At 29.7% G+C, this 21,048-nt stretch overlaps 2 protein-coding genes across 2 annotated transcripts; both read left to right on the plus strand.

The window, feature by feature from the left end:
• Positions 1-2,351: 2,351 nt before the first annotated feature.
• On the plus strand, positions 2,352-10,264 carry LOC132738489 (thrombospondin-1-like; the record flags this gene model as incomplete). The annotated part of the gene is made up of 7 exons (XM_060725992.1): positions 2,352-2,431; positions 2,885-2,950; positions 3,209-3,326; positions 3,692-3,805; positions 4,147-4,317; positions 6,174-6,344; positions 10,065-10,264. Coding segments are annotated over 7 exons (920 nt in total), but the record flags the coding sequence as incomplete, so codon positions are not given.
• A 5,882-nt stretch (positions 10,265-16,146) lies between these two features.
• On the plus strand, positions 16,147-17,008 carry LOC132738487 (fibrinogen C domain-containing protein 1-B-like). The gene is made up of 2 exons (XM_060725990.1): positions 16,147-16,288; positions 16,815-17,008. Exons 1-2 carry the CDS (start codon positions 16,147-16,149, stop codon positions 17,006-17,008), a joined length of 336 nt encoding a protein of 111 aa, XP_060581973.1.
• Positions 17,009-21,048: the final 4,040 nt, after the last annotated feature.

Raw genomic sequence — 21,048 nt, forward strand, 5'->3', positions numbered from 1 at the left:
TGCTCAGCTCTCCCTCCCTTATGCGAGAAGTCTCTTTATTCCAAATATCCTGTCTTATCAGTTGCTCCTGTTATTGACAGTAGCACAATAACGCAGGATTATTATTCTGTAAGTACATATTAAACTATTTATTTAGTTATTGATTTCTATTTGATTTTTCTTCACAACTTTTATTTTGAAAAAATATAAACACAGTGTGTACAATTCAAAAAATAAAAAATTGTATTCATAAATATTGAACTTTTAAAAATGCTTTCAATAATTTTATATAATGATAATGGACTAATGTGTCCATTTAATTGTGTTCATCTTTCGTTTTCTGTATTTTTTATCATTATTGTAGATATTGCTTTTAAATATTGATATTTGATGTAATAGTTTACTGAATTTAAAACAACATACCTGATCGCAAATTGATACATAAATTTTAGTATATTACACTCACACGATAATTGTTTTTATGAAATTCATGTCATCAATGAAATAATTAATGTACATTTTATGACTTAGATCAGTTAAACGGTCAATATTGTTGCATTCTTGTTGAAAATTATTATACTTACTATCAAAATAAGGACCAATTTTAGGATCAATATCAATTGTTGGATAAACTGTAGAAATGACAACACCTTGTAAAATTAATAAACATAACTTTATTCTAGAATTTCATTAACATTTCAAGACAAATTTTGTTAAGTTAACATTAAATATGAAACTTTAAGTATAAAAATTGACATTATGAGAAGTTTTTGATCTCATCCTGAAATTGATCCTGATCCTTAAAGCTTAATGGACACGAGCCAGGACAGTTGATCATTTGATATGAAATCTTATAATTTTATTCTGAATGGACCTTTATCATTTTAGTACTGTTCATCATAATGAACAAAATAAAATTTGGTAAAACTATTCATTTGCATTTATCTTAGTTTCTTTTCATTAATAACAGTTGGTAGAAAGAAGCACATTGATCTAAATATTTGATCACCAAAATATAACTTTCAATACATTGAAGGTCATTCAACTATGTATATCTCACAAAATTTAAGTAAACTTTGTTATAATTACAGAGGAGAATAATTACAAAAGAGACCTGGTTAACCTAGAGAACCATGTTGCTACTTTGTAAGTGTTTAATATATTACTATGTTGAAAGGTTATCAGAGTTATTTTTTATATTTTTTCTATTGATAAGTGCTGTTTTTGTATTAATAACGGGTAGTCACTATTGAAGTAAAACCAACCAAATTATCCAAGAAGATGCATTAGGCGTATTCCTCAAACATTTGATCTAGAAAATTGCAAATCGATCTTAACAGATTTAATGTTATTGTTTCAAAATTCTGGAATGAATTTTAAATATAAACTGTCTGTGTGAAAAAAGATTATGTTACACTGCTTGTGCATTTCGACCGATAGTGTAAATATTGTGAAATCCTTCTTACTTGAACATAACACATGATGTAAAGTTGAGTAAAATTATCAATTGCAATAAATAAAAAAAATATCAGGGAAAGGACCTTTAATTTTTCAACAGTCTCTTGTATATTATAATAGACGAATTAATTCTGTAACTGTACATGCTATACAACGATGTTTGGTAGCTTTTATTCGATAACGTATTGAATTAACAATAACAAAACCTTTTTAATAGATGGTATTAATGACAACAAAATCTATATTATGCTCAGTTGAATAAACGAAATACATAATTAATGGTCAGAATATTTATGAAATATTTTGAAATAAATCAAAGGCATTTAAATTATTGACAAAGTATATAACATAACTATACCTATTTTTCGTATTTGCTTTATTCAGACATTTGTAAAGTTTTGCTGTTCAGTGTATCAGCAATTAGTGGATTATGTGAGTTTACTTATTGTTAAAATGAGAATATAATCAGCACTTGAATTATTTCATTCGAATGCATTGATGGACAAATGTAAGTTGACTGACAGTATTTTAAAATATTAAAAAATGTTCAACACCTGGATTCCTTGTTCGTATCAAGACAACCGAAGGTATATGTATATTAATTATATGCGGTTAAAAACATTATATATTTTACATTTTTCTCTTAAAAACATTTTTGGAATAAGTAAAATGACTTTATTCTTATCATTAAAACAATCCATGATTGGATAAGGTGCGTTTTTAGTGAAACTTGTTAGTTTACATAATTAAATAAATGAAATCATGCACATTTTATCACATGGTAAAATGTTACTTGTTAAAGTAAATATACAAGGGTAAACATATGGTTTATTTATTTCAAATCAAGAACATTTGGTGCACATTCAACGTATTTTTGTAAACATAAGACAGAAAGTAACTGATATTTTTTCCAGTATCCATTGAATGTTTCAACTGTTCTAATGTGCTCAACGTGAGCGATTGTAACACAACTGTCACATGCAACGATGGACAGGTATCACTTTATACCAGCAAATGTATATTGCTAAAATATAGTTTGACAGTTTATAGTGCATTCAGCGAATTCTTACAACTGTATCATTAATTAAGATACAAAAACAGATCACCAAGTAAGGTTTCGTCAATAAAAAACAAATAATAATAATAATAATAAACTAAATAAAAAACAACTACAACAAACAAAAGAGAAGAAAACACAACAACAAAAACAAAACAACAAAACAGTGAATTATTCACAAGTATAAGTTGTATGTGGTATATATTTAGAAAGACATAATACATGTAATATTTTATATGAAGTATTATACATTTTCCTGTAACTATTAATACATATTCAAATATATCTAATCCATTTGCTCTTACTAGCATTGAATAGAAATTTAAAAATACTTTTATAATAATATTATAATTTATAATTTATTTTAAATTATATTTTTTTTAATATCAGGTATGCTACAAAAGTCATGGAAATACCGGTCAAAATATGTACGATTTTGGATGCGCTGGCAAACCTGTAAGCTTTTTAGACATGTTTCTCACTTTTAAAACTGATAATTATTTTCCCCTAAAAATTAATATATGACTATATAGACTTTAATAAAATCAATGTGCAATAACAACATGCCAGAGAGTAAAACGATTATTGTGAACACAATCATTGTTAACTTGTATTCTAATAAATCCTTGTTATCTAGTTCTAGATTCGTTTGCGTATCACATAGTATCACTTTTCATCGGCTAACATTCATAAAACCTGTATATTTTTTTATAGAAATGTGCAGAAAGCAGCTCACAACCACAAAATATATCGGAGCCAATTCAAGCAGATTCCTGTTTTGAATGCTGTTCTGAAAACAATTGTAATAAACATCTGTGTGAAAAACTTTCCGGTAAACTTTTGTTCACTCTGCATGAAATAATTCTTCAAACTAGCCCTTAAATAAACTGTAGTATTACATTTGTCTTTCGTGTTGTTTTGCTGTGAACTCAATAACTGTACTTGTCATAACATTCCTTATAATTGATTGGCTTCAAGGTAGACCATATCGAAACCAAGTAGAACTATCTAACCTCACATATGCAATTAAATGCTTCATTTGATAAATTCAACTCATATAAATGAATTAAACATTATATATCAAAATGCAATTCCGTTATATCAATAGCCGGTATAATTTGCTTTATTAAATAAGAAAAATGTATGGTTAAAAATTAATATACATTTGTCTCTGTATGGCTGTGTTTACTTTAACAGTCTGCAGAGACGAGTTTGTGGAGTGTGCTCTTCTTGACTCAAAAATCAGCATTTGTTCAGATGTCAAAGAGGCTAAGACAATTTGTCGGAAATACTGTAATCTCTGTCATATTGGTTAGTATAATGTGTGATTCTTAGGGAATCGTTGTATAAATGTGTGATTCGGTTTTGTTTGTGTTATAATGACGTATAATCAAAGTCTGATAAATGAAACAATTTAAGTCAGTAGTCATCTTTGTTTTAATTAAGTACAGAAACCAAAGTTTAGTGTTTAAACCTGCTTAACAAATAAATAAACTAAAGATTATTAATTTTTCAGATACATGTAAAAAGCCGAACCAGGTCTTGATGTTTAAATGAAATAACATATTTTCCCAAAAGATAATACCAATACATAACCAATATTTGATTTTAATAGCAAATAAGTAGAAACTCAATTATATTTTCATATCCAGTTGATGGAAAATGGTCTAAGTGGTCGGAGTGGGCAAAATGTGACGTCACTTGTGGGAATGGATCACTCATACGTAATCGTGAATGTGACAGTCCGGCACCTAAACATGGCGGCCTTGAATGCCCCGGGGACGGTATTGATAAAAAAACATGTTTTGCGAATTTATGTCCTGGTAAGTATATACTGATTGTAATTTATGACTTTGCAAAGAAAGTAAGTAGTTTTTTCAGATTTTCTTTCCTTAATCATTTTTATGTTCTTCTTGTTTTAGAAACTACTGTTTTCCTCAAAATCAGAAAATATAAGGTCATCGAATTTCCAACAAAGATAAGGAACAGTGATTAATATTGAAAATGTCGTTTAAAAGAAAGGAATTCATTTAATTCGGGAATGACACGTACGTTAAAGTCATATAAGCATAACACATGTGTAAATGTTTTAGTTATTACAAACATTGCCATTTTCACATCTAAATGGTGTACTTTACTAAGCCGATACAAGGAAAACTGTACAGTAGTTACATTGTCACTACTGTTCATGAGTTCTCTGGATGAATTAGGTTTTGCATCTTTTTGGCGTTCTTTAAGTTTACTCATTTTTACAATTTCTTCAAAATGTTCCAGTAAAGGTACATTCACTGATCAATTAAGATGGATTGTTAATAGTCAGATCAGCAGTTTAATAAATATAACAATACAAAGAAAACATTTGTGCAACAGGCTATAAAAAGCTATGGTAATTCTGTTTCGTAGCTCGGTGTATATCAATCAATATGTACGTTGGACAGTATGACCTTGCAAAGAAAGTTAAGGTTGTTCAATCCTTTTTTATGCTATTTTTTAAAGTGAAACATAATGTTTTCCTAAAAATCAGAACACACTATGTGATTGCTTTTCAATAAATGTTAGGACCACTGAAAGTATTGGAAATTATAAAAACATAATTGTTTTGTCTTTTTATTTACTACAGAAGCATACACCGATTTTAAGTAAAATTAAATTAAAGGTTCCATGATAACCGCCATATGAATATAACACATTAATTTGTAGATGTTTCTTTTTTTAAAGTTAAGCCATTTTCAAAATTATATAATTTTATTGTATTTTGTTTAAGTTATCACTTCTGTCTATGAATTCTCTTAAAGCCCCAAGTTTCTTAAAATCTACCTGATATAATTATGTTCAATAGGTTAGTTTCATCTCGAGTGAATTTTTTTTTCTTTCCCAGAATTCGACTTCGAAACTAATAAAAATTGCACCTAAAACTGACAGAGTGACAATCAGTTTATAGATAGCTAAAAAAAGCGTCTGTCTACACTGAATTAATGTCTTTGAAATCTAGCAAAAATGCATTTAAATATTAATTAATTGTGAAAGTTCTCATTAGAAATGTAGTCATAATTTGTTCTTAACAGTTAATCATGAGAAGTTGGGCCGTACAGGGTGATTGCAAACGACAGTATAAATATAAAAATGTATAAGAGCATAAATATAGAGCTATTTATAGACTTGGGTCGCTTTGGAAGTTATTTCCTTTAAATTCAAAGATAGAAAGATGCATATATTTCTATCTTTCTTTTTTATTTTTTGTACTTGAAATTATATTTCAATCAAATGAAATATTATTTAATGCATTTGACGAAAATAAAGATTTTTGCTTAGTATCTTACATAATTTTTAAAAATGTCATTTTAATGAAATCGAGCCTGCAACTTTCTCAGTTTTGCCGTTTTGGACTTACATTTAGTTAAATTCTTTACACATTTTGTCAAAATGTCCTTGTACAGGCATAACACGTGATCAATTAAGACTAATTTTCAATAGTCAAACAGGCATTTGATAAATATATCACTAGAAATCATCATTTGTAATTAAAAAGGGACGTTTGGTATGATTTTAATGAACGAATATCTACGTTGAATAGTTGATGATTAAAAATAACTTTGTTGAAATATCAAAACGCGAAATGAAATGAAACAAAGGACAAAATAAAAAGAATATCAATAAAGTTTAAAAAAAAATGTTACAGCACATGGCGGCTGGAGTCAATGGGAGGATTGGGGAGAATGTTCTGCAACATGCGGTGTAGGAATGCGGAGTCGAAAACGTTCCTGTACCAATCCACGTCCACATAGATTTGGGGATCACTGTTTTGGTAACAGTATTGGAGATGAACTGTGCAATAAAGGATCTTGTGCAGGTATAGCATTTGTGAGAATTTGCTTGGTTATCACATTGTCTTTTCTAAATTAAATCTTTGAAAAATAGAAATATGCAAAACAAATTTTACGGATGTTTATGTTTATAAATAGGTATGTGAAAACTAGAACCGAAACGGCATACAAATATTATTCTGTTTTTATGACGCTCATATTTTCAAGAATTTTGAATTAAAATAAAACGATGAATTGGCACAATTTAGAAAATGCTTTGAATACCATTCGTTGCCCGTAAATCACCATATTTAATGCACTCTAAAGGTTCTTATATTTCTTATTTATTTATTTTGTTCGTCTTCGGAGTTTGTTTTAAACAGACAAATGAAAAGATAACATTTGTGCCAGTGTCTTGTATGATTCAGGAGGAAAATGCTTAAAATCAAGCTGTTTTTCGAGTTATGATGGTATATATGATAGTCATTGTACATTCTATACTAATTGCTCTTCTATAATGATCCACGGTATGCATAAAAATCCTCAGATGATAACGTCAGGTTATGATGATATAAATGAATTTGTTTTACTTTAATCTTCTTGTTCGAGTAATATCCATAATTCGAAATCCCGTTTTTGATTTAGTAGTACAGGTTTAGTATGCGAAAACTAGCAGTATTAAAATTGATAAGGTGTTTGCAGAAATCCCAATGTATTGTGGTGAAATATTCATCTATGGACAGCGGCGTTCTTTCTAATTATATATTATAAGGATCTAAAGTATAAATAAGGGATAAGAAATTGTTGGAATATGCATTTTTTACGTGGAAAATACCATCAAAATACATGTACACAATATAAATAACTGTAAAATGCTATAAGAACATTTAATAAGTGTATATTTTGTTACAGAAAAATTCCGTATATGAACAATCCTACTTTTTGTAAAATTTACAGGGAAGAACTGATTTAAAGAAGGAATTTCATTGATGAATTCTAAATGTGTTGTCCAATTGAACATAACAAGACTGTAAATAACATTCACGATCACGGAAACACATGTGCATACCGAAATCTACAAACTCAAAACAACACAATCTTTTTTGGCACGCTTTGTAAATCATGTTCAGTGTTCATGAGATATCATATCTTTGTTGTGTTCAACTGATATAAATTTGACAATTCCGGTGTATTTATTATTAATAGAAACATAGATTAATATGTACACATAATTAATATGTAAAATGAATACGTAAGTTTAAGGAACACTTAGGGAAATACGCTTAAGGAAAATATATTATTTAAAAAATAAATGCTATTACAAACTTCTGAAATAACCCATGCCAGTAAACGCAGTTGTCTCGTCCTGGAAACATCTTTTTAAAGACATTCTACACTGCTTGGTAAAAGAATATTACTTTAATTTATATTCTGCCTGCGTACTTCAATGTGAAATAAATTTAATTCTTAAGGTTTTCAAGTATTTTTTAAACAATAGTTCTGGTTTCAAGACTTTTCCATTCCTTTTTCATTTATTTTGTCATTTTAAACCAGCTTATTGTCCTGGTTTGATAGTAAACCAGAGGTCGGAAATAAAAGAACTTTAAATTACAAATATATACCTCTACCCGATCAACATTTTTTTCAATTTGTCCAGTAAATGTGGTGTCGTTTGAAGAAATCTTGAAAGTATATTGTATTGCTTGTGTTTGCCTAGAACAATCTCAATCGAAATTTAAAGTTAAATATAGAAACACTTAATTTTCATTATTTTTAAAATTCGAGCATGCTTTCATTTTTAACATCTTGCCCTATTGATCCGGTTACATACCGTGATCATCCGACTTTGACATAGGTTTTAAGCTTCGCAACCACGTTGAATATATCTTATATTCCTGTTCATATTTTATTTTAAAATGAGCATGACGGACTAAAGTTTCTCTAAACTAGCAGGGTTTGATAATATCTCAAACTTAGAATGAAATAGGTAGACAATAAAAAGTAAACTCTGAACAGCATGTTTTGATAATATCTCAAATTAAGTATGAAAAAGGATGACAGTAAAAAGCAAAGCTTTATTTTAGAATAAACATAATATGACTTTAATTGTGTTATTGCCATTATTATTATTATGTGATATTGTAATTACCAGAATCAAATCAAACAAACGCTCCAACTGTGTAACTATTTGTAAACGGCTTAGAAATATTTATCATATAATCATGTTCAGTTATACAGCGACTAACATACTGATTTTTACATATTGTATCAATTATGAATATGACAATGAAATTTAATAATAACTTTATGTCAATACAAAGTAATGTCAAAAGAAGTCAAAATAGCAATTTGTTTACGTGCAAATGACTTCGTGACAATGTTCATATTTCGGGAATTTCAAAAATCATGCACTTATTACGCTTAACAATTTCAATACTGTCAAAAACGTGTATCGTTATCATTATATTCAAATGTACGACGTGTACTTGTTTCTGCCGCACAATTATGAAATCTTAAAATTCTATTGAATCATTTTATCATTGATACCATTAACCGTCATGCTATTTTAGATATTTTTTTCGAAATTAATCAGTCTCTAACTCGAATGTCATTACGATATTATATGCAGACAAAATAAGTTGAAAATTTAATTCTGATTCCCGACACCTTGGTAAATCATGTTTATCATACAAAGTTTAGAAACAGAATTAAAAATGACCAAATCATTAAACGATACCGGGACACCGAATATTATTCTTCCAAATATGTTAATTCTGAAGAATTGCGCTTAGTCTACTGAGTTTAACCACACAATGCAATTAAGGCGTGATTAAAGAATATTACTTTAATTTGTACTCTGCCTGTGTACCTCAATGTGAAATAAATTTAATTCTCAAGGTTTTTTTTTTCAGGCGTAAAACATTATCACAAATGTATCCTTTAGACACACGGAAGAAGAATTTTTTTAAAATAAAGTAATCAGCTAACTTAAGGTTGATAAAACTGTTTCCAATGAATTGAATGTAGCAAAGCGGAATCAACAATCAACAACATAAATATCAAGCACGATGAACATTAAGTCCTAAAACCCAACCACAAAATGTAATGTTGAAAGACCGTTATATGCTTCCCCTCTGATAATTAGTGAATTGAAGTTTGGAGAAGTTGCGGGCTTACAAGTTTCAATATAAGCTGTTATATTAGTGCTATGTAAGCCACGTGAAGTCGTTAATAGATTCAGCATACATCAAGATAGATATAAGACATGTTATATATACTGGAAAATATGGAAAATCTTGTTTTGCCAGGTCTTATCATGAGAGTCAATATATATTTAAACTATTTCATGCAATCTAGTGCCTGGCTAAATGGTACTTAATCCTTAACAATCAATGATAAATTGGGGTCAGGAAATATATTAAGGCCGATATTATGCATGGAAAAACGTTTTTAAAAAAAAAAAGAACATAAAATAATGTTGTATTTGTGGTATTTTAGGGTAATTAATCTAATCGTAAATCTCATTTGGTATTATACCAACTAAAATCATGTGAAACAAGCACATTTTCATTTCCAATATACACTTTAAAGAAAACATTTTATTTACTTTAAGTTGTTTCTTTCTTGTATATGTAACATGTTTATTTCATTTTCATCCATTCGCAGCTGACAATGTACTTCTTAAACGATGATTATATTTTCAGAATCTCGCCATATTTATTGTATGTAAGCTGTCGCTTAATTGTTTTTATTTGATTTATTTAAAGTAAATGGCGGCTGGAGTGATTGGACGCAATGGGGAAAATGCTCGATAACATGTGGCGTAGGACTTCAAAGCCGTGTTCGGTCGTGTACAAATCCAACACCTGCAAATGCTGGAGAACATTGCATTGGGCAAAATTTTGACGTTAAACTGTGTTTTAATGACATTTGTTTTGGTGAGTGTCATCCCTTTTTATGCTTATAATATGATTATTATTCATGTGAAATTAAAATTAGTATATCCAACTTTAAGTAATGTTGCTCGTAAAAACAACCAATGTGTGTAACTCATTATTTTAGCGGTGTATGTCAAAGTAAAAGATTCACATTTAATTTATAGTATGATTTCATGGTATCTCTTAATCATGCTAACGTTTTTTACTCTTTCAATTTAAAGACTAGAGACATGTGGCAATTTTTTAAAATTGAATGATAAAGGTTTGTTTTTCATACATATAAGTACCAGACACAGATTGCACTGACATTATGAAGCATAATGGAAAGGAGAGAACTGGAGTATACAACGTACATCTATGGAAAACAGGCAGAGATATATCCGTGTACTGTGACTTCGATACAGATAATGGAGGATGGACGGTTGCTCTATAGTTATTTTGTATAATAATAAAAATAAATTTTGTTTATATATATAAAACACAATTTCTTTCTAAGCATAACCTTTCACAAAAAAGTTCCATATACTGATATTTCTTTTGTATGTCGAGACAAGTTATATCTTAACAATTTGTTCTAAATTTTGATACGATGCACAATGAAAGAAAGTGAAGACCCAGTGTAAAGCAATATTGCGTACATAATGGTTTAGAATGTTCCAAACCGGTCACAATTCTCATCATTAGAATATATTTTTGTTACAAGCTATAAGCTTAAGGACACACACTCGAATAAGTTTCTGGCACCAATCAATAATGATAGATTAATGTTACTTTTCTTGTTCAAAGAAAGAACTGCTTGCACCAGGCGGAATTAAACCCACGTGGTTACAGAGCCTTAGAAAACTTCTGAGGCACATGTTCTTGTCGTTATAATATGAACGTTTATACCGATAGTTACTTCATATTCATCAGTAGGTATAATGAACATGCATATAAATGGTGTTGTAAAGACATTCATCGAAGACATGACGTTTTGCTTTGAAGTTGTAATTTTTGAAACAATGTCTGGTACAATTTTACATCTATTATCATTCCGCCAGGTATTTCAGCATCGCTTCAACGGCAGCATTGATTTCTACAGGAACTTTAGTGACTATGAAAAAGGATTTGGTTCTGTAGACGGGGAATTTTGGTTAGGTGGGTATATGTTGATTCATTTTTCATACAGTTGTTTGAATTAATTTCTGATGGCTTTTTCGATAATAATTCTTATTTTATTATGACATTTTGTATGCAAACATGCTTATAAGTATTACATTTTTCTTAAATACATAAAGAATAATATGACAATATTCTTTTTTTACAACAAGTTTCACTTTTACATGTTTTTGTCGTGATCTTTATTTCATTTTATGACTTGTGAATGTGCAGTAAATTTCCCAAAATGAACTTTACAATACAAACTGTGCTCTGCAGGACATGTGTTATTGCTGTACACAAATCTAACTCACAAAGAGACATACAATCATCATTCTCAATGTAATGTAATTACAATTATATCGTTTTCATTATTGATAATAATGTTGCCGTTATCATAATTTGCTCAGTGTTGCCGTTTAAAATGATTGCTTCCGCTTGATCGGTATCATTGCTTAATCTGTAAATAACACCAATTCAACCGTTCGTATTAATATACCCTTGATACCTGGAAAGTAACAATGCAAACTGTCTCAAATGAAGAATACATACATGTGTGTACCTCAGTTTATAAAACATTCAGATTGCAAACCAGTTTTGAAGGTAAAGTGTACATTTTTGATAATGTAACCAAGATATACAGACATTAACACTACATATACACAAAATTGATTAATTGCAATTCTACCCCTCCCCCTTATATATTTAAGGTATGTATGAAATCGGTTGACATCATTACTTATTTTAGATATCATTTCCGGGTAAATATGCATGTACATTTTTCAATTTATATATGTATATGCTCGCACTAAACCGAGCTGCCTTTTTACATTCTATCAATTTCGTATATATACAAGTGTGTACATACATTTATTTAAAAAAAATAGGTTCAATCTTATTTCCCTTAACATCTGGTAAAGAAAAACAATGTTGATTTCATCATTATCAGCACATATATCAGAGAGAAAAATAGTGGTTAGTACTATTAATTGTATCAAATTTGTAAGTATAGCTGTTTTATTTTCCACGATCTTCAATCTCTGGACTGTCTGATATACATGTTTGTAAACGGAAATCTTGCATAAGGAATTTTCCAATAAGTGCATATTTAGCTATTTGAAAGTAACATTGTAAATATATATTTGGAATTCCTAGCTCGTTTTGCAAAGTGATGACAAATCTTTATTATTATACCTGCCATCGAAATTAATCAAATTATCTATTTGTTAGTATTGGTATAGACAGCAGTGGAAACTTGACTTTCTTTCTGTACCGTCTTATAGTTCGTTGATGATTAAGGACGCGAAAACAACTCATTTGTATTTAGTACAACACGATCATGAATCAGTCAACTTATCATTTATGGCAATAAGAACAATTGGCCTTGACCTGCCGCATGCATACTTTGCAAAGATTCCGCCTCAAAGTTTCGGCTTATCACTATGTACTATAATTTCGAGTAACTGTAAGTATTTGCTCCAATGACTTATAAAATATTAGAATATATTTCATTAGATGATCTTTGTTACTGTTTTTTTTGGGGGACAGTTTATGCTTTGTTATCTTTTGTACAAAACGACTTGAGAAATAGTCCTCATGTTCGGGAAGTGGTTGTTATCTTCATAAGATGTTCGGGTCGCCTTCCGTACATAAGAAGGGCCAATTCTAGCGCAAATACATAAAAATAATGTACTCATTTCTTAATATTCAGCTTTTAATGATAAACACGAAATAATAGTCTACACTACACGTTAACAAAATGAAATGCATATAACCAGTTTTGGTTTGTACATAGTTTTTCAACAAAACATTGAACAAGTGAACAACATTTACAATATACATTGTGGGATTGAGCATAAAGCTATAAAGCTTATGAGTGTACTCATAATATAAGTTTTGTAACAGAAAAAAATATTTCTTTATAAAAACAATTGATAATGTGTTTTTTTTCCTTATGAGAAACAAATTGCACATCTTCAAGATATAAAACATGAAATGAAGCAAGATATTAAAATGTAAAAAATGGTATTTCGGATTAAGAAATAAAGATGCTTTTCCGATTAAAATATTGTAATTTTTACGAAAAGTGTCATATTAATAAGCATAATTGCGTACAAACTATCAAAAAATAAAAGAATTTGCACATTAGCAATCCGAGCAATACATCAGACGAAATGATTGACATTCCCTACCATAGAAATATATATGGAAATTTTCCTTTATATTTAATTTCATGCCTTCCCCTGATCTAAAGGTCACATTCGTGTGTGATGTAAAGTTTAGAAATAGAACTGCCCAAGAAATCATTCAAATAAGTAAAAATTAAAAATGTCCCAATGAAAATAATTAACTATTTATTAGAAAAATTTAATTACGTCAATGTATAATTATTTCGATCTGCATGACTTTCTTTCCCAGACCATTTATTTCATAATGAATAATTAAAAATGCAGAGGGTGTGTTCAAAATTGCAAATAACTAGTGTTTATTCATTATGATAAAATACTAATATCTGACTGATTAGCTGTCTATGGAAATTAAATATATATAAAAAAAATGTTCAGTTCATTTTGCAGCTAAAAACTTCAAACTATATTTTCTAAATGAGATTGTATTTAAGAAATAATATATCCCAAACTGTGATTTTATCGCTCAATAAATCACTGTTTGGAGTTTGGATGCGAGGAATTATATTATGAGGGGGTAGCCCGAGTGATATAATGATGAGCATCGGAAATGACAAACCCTGTATCAAGTGATAAAGTTACCAATTTAAATAAATTATTTCGATTCTAACACGACATCATCAAAAAAAAAAAAGAAAAAAAAAATGCTGCCGTACATGTTATTAAGCTAAATGTGGCCTGATTTGTTTCGTACTTATTATTTTCGACGCGTCACATTTTAAGTGGTTACGTCACATGTATAATTATTAAGTCTAAATATAGAACGTCAAACAGTGATTTCATTGCATAATAACACACACTTTAGGTTATTCTTTGTTCAAAAGGGAAAAAATCGGGTTGTGTTAGAATTCTTTATAATGCATCAAATAAGCTAAACATAGAATCATTGCTTATCGTTTATCCAAATATAACACACTCTAGATGCCTACTAATTTTTTAAAGTTGAATCAAGAAATAAATATAGTGGCAATCATCATGATAATGCATAAAGAAAATATATTTATCTTACTAATAGAACAATACCCACTCTCCATAAATAAAAAAGTAGTAAGTATATAGAAAAAATCATTCATATATTTGACAAATAATTTAACTTTAGGTTTGAACATTTTTATTTGTCCGTCCGATTAAAGTTATATAAATGGGAAACTGCAAATACTGTTTGTTTTGTAAGGGAATGGGCGGGTCGAGGAATATCTCCTTCTTAAAATGTTTATTGTCCTTATAAAGACAGTAACTGCTGTACATGTATTATCCTACGCATTACGTGCAGATATTGAACATTACTTGCTTCCATTGCTCCTTTATTAGGCACTTAAATTTTTTTTATTTTTGAGGGGGAGGCGAAATATATGTAGATAAAAACATGATTACGACCTCTTCACCGTGCCAGTCGTATTTCGTCCAGAAATATCTTAACATCACTACCGGTTATACGTAAATGGGTTTTGGTGTTCAAGAAAATATAATGTATGCTTATGTATATTTTCTTTCAAGCATGTCAAACATAATAATGATTAAACCTTTACAGTTTTTCAGTATTTAATTAATTCAAATTTGCTGTTTCGCTTTTCTATCTTTTAGAAAATCTATTGGCACCAGAACTAAAACTCACTGGCTTCAGTGAATTTATAGGAATGTTATCATGTATGAGAAGACAGCATTCCACCACTACTCTTAAATTGTTGCGCATGGTTGTTTGCAATGTTTTATTGTGTTCAACATTGTGCCAGAAACAGTGATATGTTTTGTATAATATATTCATATATAAACAAATTGAGCATACTAAATATACTAATGACCATCTCTAATTGAACATATAAAAAGATATATGTTTATAATACTAATGTTCCTTATATAATTCATCAGCCGTCATGTGTACGTTTCATTAAATAATAAATGTGCATTTCATTGTTAAAATAATCATAGTAGACTTGTATAAGACTGACATTTATAGGAAATATATTTTTTGTTTAAACTTTGTATTCTTCTGAGTAAAATCACCGTCAAAGTTATGTAAAAATGTTCTTGTTTCCAAACTAAGGATGAACGAACCTTGATCTGACCAATGAATAACTGATTATGTATTTCTAAGAATTTAAGAATCGAATTCCTGATTGAAGTCAGTCCTTATATTTAATTAAAAGACGTTTTCGGGAGTTTCCATATAGTCATATAGGCAGAATTAAAACTGTTCAATAGAAATTCTTAAAACTTGACATATTGTTAGAATATGATTACAGCAATATTTTAAGCGAAAAACAATTTGGGTCACCGAACTCGTTTTTAAGTTATCTGCCTCAGACGCTAATTTAAGGTCATTTCAAGGGCCGATAATTTACACATACCCCGAGTATTCAAACTATGGTTTTAAACTATTTGAATGTGGGGTACTTATTCGGTAATTATTGAATGGTTCCTTTCATCTATCAGTTAAATAAATATACTACAAAATAAGACGTTACAAGCATGTTTAAATAGTATTTAATGAAGTGAAAGATTTTAATATGTGCTTGCATTTTATTACATTTTTTCCTTAAAAAAATAATTATATTCAGTTATATTCAGGCCTTGAAAATATTTACGAAATGGTTTCAAAGGGAAAAACGGAGTTGAGGCTGGATCTGACGGCCGCTGACGGAACATCTGTATACGAAACATTTCAGAATTTTAGACTTGGTGCAATGCCGTATTATACTCTTCATATCGACACGGGTGTGGGAACTGCAGGTATTCATTGTCGTCGTCGATTTTAATTTTTTTTTTTTTTTTGGTTTACGATGAATACAAAGATATTGCAAGTTGCGTAATAACAGAATCATTTTTTAACATCATAAACAATGAACTATCACATAAACTGCTGCGCAGGAATGAAATAATGCCATTTGATTTAAACGATATAACACTAGTGTAAATACACTTTAACGCTGCACCATATGAAAATAAGTTAATTTTTATACGTTAACTGTCCTTATTTTAGACATGTGATAAAAACATATTTTATTCGTGTAGATTCATCACTACATATAAGACAATAATATATCCACCAGAAGCTCGCATATTAATATATTTTTTTCAACTCGTTCAATAAAATTTAGTATAAAACCTACACTCATTCAATATATCCTATTTCACAATGTCCAGATTAGTTAGTGTGTATCACTGTCTAATATTATTGTTTTGTTTCCAATGCAGGCTATTGGTATCATGGTTTATCATATAACAATGGTAAACATTTTTCAACTTTCGACAGTAGGAGTCAGTAGAAATTGCGCTATAAAAGACCATGGTGGATGGTGGTATTATAATTGTGCTTATGCAAATCTAAACGGTGAATATGTTACTCCTGGTACACAACGACCTGTCAATGCGGAAGGTGGGATGACATACCACTCATTTAAACGCTGGGAATCACTCAAGTTCTCCAAAATGATGTTCCGACGGGTATAAATACATACTGATCCCATTTTGTAAGGAAATAACACATATTATGTCCAAGATTGTGATTGCTTCTATGTAAATGATTTGTAAAACATGATTTAAAGTAAATACTTTTAAAATTGTTTCTTATAGGAATAACACAGTCAAGCTTATTGAATAACCTGATGTGAAAAAGTATGCTTCTATGTATTAACTTATTGTTAAACTTCTTAAAAATATTTGTTAACGATAACGCTAAATAAGTTCGCATTCGTGTGTAAATTCAGAGTCACTTTTGCAGCAATAAAAGTGTAGACATGAATAGAACAATCTGATGATGACTACGCTTTTTATTACTCCGCCTCTTTCTTTTTTGTTGTAAATCCTCTTTTTTATAATAGTCAGTGACAAACGTAATAACTGAGTGGACATAAAAATGTACACTGTAGACCATAAAAAGAGGCAAAGTACTATTAATTGCACTTGTTATTGATATTTATTGACAAAAATATATTGACATGCAAGTTGTAAGTTTCAATATATTATCATTGACTTTGACGGAATACTAACCACTGGAAAGGTTTTATTTCTATCGAAAAACTTTGCTTCCAAATAATGTTCAATATTTTTAAGGGCAGGGAAATTATTTTTTTCGTCTTTAGAAAAGTGCATACATGTCTTTAGTAATGTTTAAATAAAGGTTTAAAATCATTGTAAGATGTGATGTGTTTTTATTCATTCGGAATTATAGTAAAACATATGTAAACAAATGTAAACGTTTTTACAACTATTGTTGTAATAATTAATAAAAGTTGTGTTTGTTTGTTTGTTCGTTTGTTTGATTAGGTTTAACTGCACGCCGACACAGTATTGATCATATGGCGACGTTCAATCTTTACTGGTGGAGGAAGACCTCCGGTGCCCTTCCGAGCATTATTTCAGACACGAATGGTCACCCGAGTAGAACCAACGACATTCCGTTAGTTAGTTGGATAGATTCTTGATTGCAAAAGCAACAGAAGCAAGAGATGGTTCTGGTAAATGGTCATTATTTTTTGAACTTAAAATAGGGGTAACGAAAAGAAAAAACAAATCAAGAATATTGTTTTTGATTTTTTATCGTTATTGTATAAAAAAGGCGTTATTGTGTTTAGTCAAAATTGATAGCATGGTCGTTATATCCAATACAAACGGTAACAGAATGCATTAAATTAATTAGTTTTTTTTATATTTTATGTCGCAACAACACTGTCAAAGTCATTTGACGACTTTCCAGCTATAGCAAAGGTAAAATACCTCATGTGCTCTACCGTGCATAATTCCAGACACAAACCTGAGTAGAACCACCAACGTTCTATAAGCTTGCTTGAAAATTTACTCACAAGAATCCAACGTCGTTGGTGGGCTTCGAATATACAGCTGTATTGAAGTTTCCGACCTTAACCACCCGGTAACGGATGCAGTATGTTCATGTTTATAACAAAATAAATGCTCATGAAAAATTTACTCAATTTATACGTTTTTTTCTCTTTCTTCTTCTTTTTCTTCCGCTTTTTTTCTAAGATTTTAATGATAGAAATTAACCATTTTGAGTACCATTACAATGCTGAAAGATGATATTGTTTTATCAATTTGTATGACTGGCGAAAATGCACTTGAACATGCATTTTTCAAAGTAAATATTACATTTTTTAACAATCATTTTACTCAACTGTGGAGATCATATCAAAACACCAGTCGACGTTAAGTGCATCGTACTTAAGGACTGGAATTATTATTATGAAATAATTTTGAATGACAGACGCATATTTCATCACCATTTCCACAAGTCACAAATTACATATGCAGATGATGAATGTATCTTAAATATATTCAGAATATTGAAAGAATGTAGATTAAATACAAGAAGTATTGTACGAGTTGTATAAAATCTTATTATGCGATCCTTTGCGATTCACGGTAAAAAGTCATTTTTCATTGACGGGCCTATGGTGTAACGTTAATTTAGCGCGCAGTAACGCTGTGTGTATATAACGCAATTAACGTCACTTTAAGGTGTTATAACACTAGATTAAAATCATCAGACATTTTCACAAATAAATCTAACGACAATTTTTTATCGTAAGAGAAATCTTACGATAAATCTCATTTTCACAAAAAATCTTAAGAAAATCTTAAGTGCAAAATCTGTCGTAACTTTACGATAGGTGTTCCTAAGTGTAATTTTGGGTAAAAAATCATGTATGTCTTACCTAAACTGAATAAAAACAACAAAAAATTGGAGGACCAATATATATTAAGCAAACAGTATGTTATAAATAACACAAATCAACATAAACATTTGTGACTTCATGATTTGATGACGTCACGATGGAAAGGGTTATGAATAGTTTAAATGCGAACTCTACTGTAGTATTGTTGAAAACAATTACAATTTTGTGAGTTCGATTTTATTGCCAACATGTACTAGTGGCATCTTTTTATTTATTAATACCTTAGCAATAACGTAGCTGAAACACTTAGATACATGGTTACAATTATTTTCAATCAAGATAGAAAATATATTAGTTTGAATCATTTTTTTTTGTTCATTGTGTTCAATACATTTTTCAAGCTCTTTATTACTTGATTTTAAAACCAGAATCAAATAAAGAGCACGCATATCAATATCAAATGAACGTTGCTAGGGATGTTAAATAAAATTTTAACTTACGAGTGGCTTTGTGAAAATGACATACGATTTTACTTACGATTATCGTTAGTCAAAAACTTAAGATAAATCGTAATATTTTTTTGTGAAAATGTCTGCTGTTTATTAAATAGTTATGTACAACTATTTTGTCTTGGGTCGTGTGATTGCACGAAGGTACTGCATAAGTGTAGGTTAAACAGTAACGAGTAGAATAAAATCATATTGTACGAGTCTCTGGCGCGCATAATATTCTTTAATTATACAGGTTAAATAAACGTTTTATTGAATGTACACGGCGAGGGTAATATTTTTTTACCAAATATCCAAAGTAAAAAAAGATTGTAGTTAAAATGAGTCATTTTACATTGACACGCTTATACGTTTTCTCCACTGTATAACAAAAACTATGCAATGCTGATTCATAACGCTTCTCTTTTTTACGCAGCTCGTTTAAAACTCATATAAAACACTCGTGTAATTAAACAATCGCCGAAGTCACGTGTTTAACCTTCTTTTATACTTTAAATACTATCAACATGTTACACATGTTTTAACCGATCAACCCATGGACGTTTGGTAATCCGAATGCATAGCATACCTTACAGCACTTTCTGTGTGGTGTTGTTAAATCGACATCAGTACACTTCCGGACCATGATTGAGTAGTTTGTGGCCGCTTGCAATTGTCCAAATAATGATAAAAAACCGTTCTGTATTGTAGTGCACATTTGTTACCATTTGGATACAAAACACGTTTCTATGTATTTATTCTCTGAGAAATCAACCGTAAAAAGTCTATGCTGGTTTTAATTAACAACAGCAACCGCAGTTCCCATAACGTTTCCTTGAAATCCAGTCTGCAATTACCGAGAAGTAGCGCATAATGAATAATGCTCTGTATACAGAACCATAATTATTCAGGGGCCATCACTTTATATTAAAAGGTTCGACAATATCCCTCCCAGTTCAATCGACGGAGGATAATAATATGACATGCTTTAAAGTTTTCATATCTTCAAGATTCCATGCCAGCCAGATGTCAAGTTCACACATAGGAAGGAAGAAGTGAACGTCTTGTGGAAAAGATTATTGTGTACAAGTTTGAAAGAAATCCATCAAGTTAACAGAAAATACGAGTATACCTTTTTTAGAACCTGACTTTTAATAAGCGTAATTAAATGTCTTGTTAAAGGGGTTGTTGTGTCCAAATGTGAAAGAAATCCATTCATTAATGAGGATAAAATATTTTTCAAGATATTGAATGTAACAGAATTTCATATTCATGACCATTTATGACATTTCCCTCAGTCTATGTGTCCCTAATATCATACATATTGGAAACATATGGTGTATTAGTAACAAATGAATAGTGCTCAAAA

This window comes from Ruditapes philippinarum, unplaced genomic scaffold (assembly GCF_026571515.1).
Source record: "Ruditapes philippinarum isolate M1 unplaced genomic scaffold, ASM2657151v2 ctg10131_1_1_1_1, whole genome shotgun sequence".
NCBI lineage: Eukaryota > Metazoa > Mollusca > Bivalvia > Venerida > Veneridae > Ruditapes > Ruditapes philippinarum.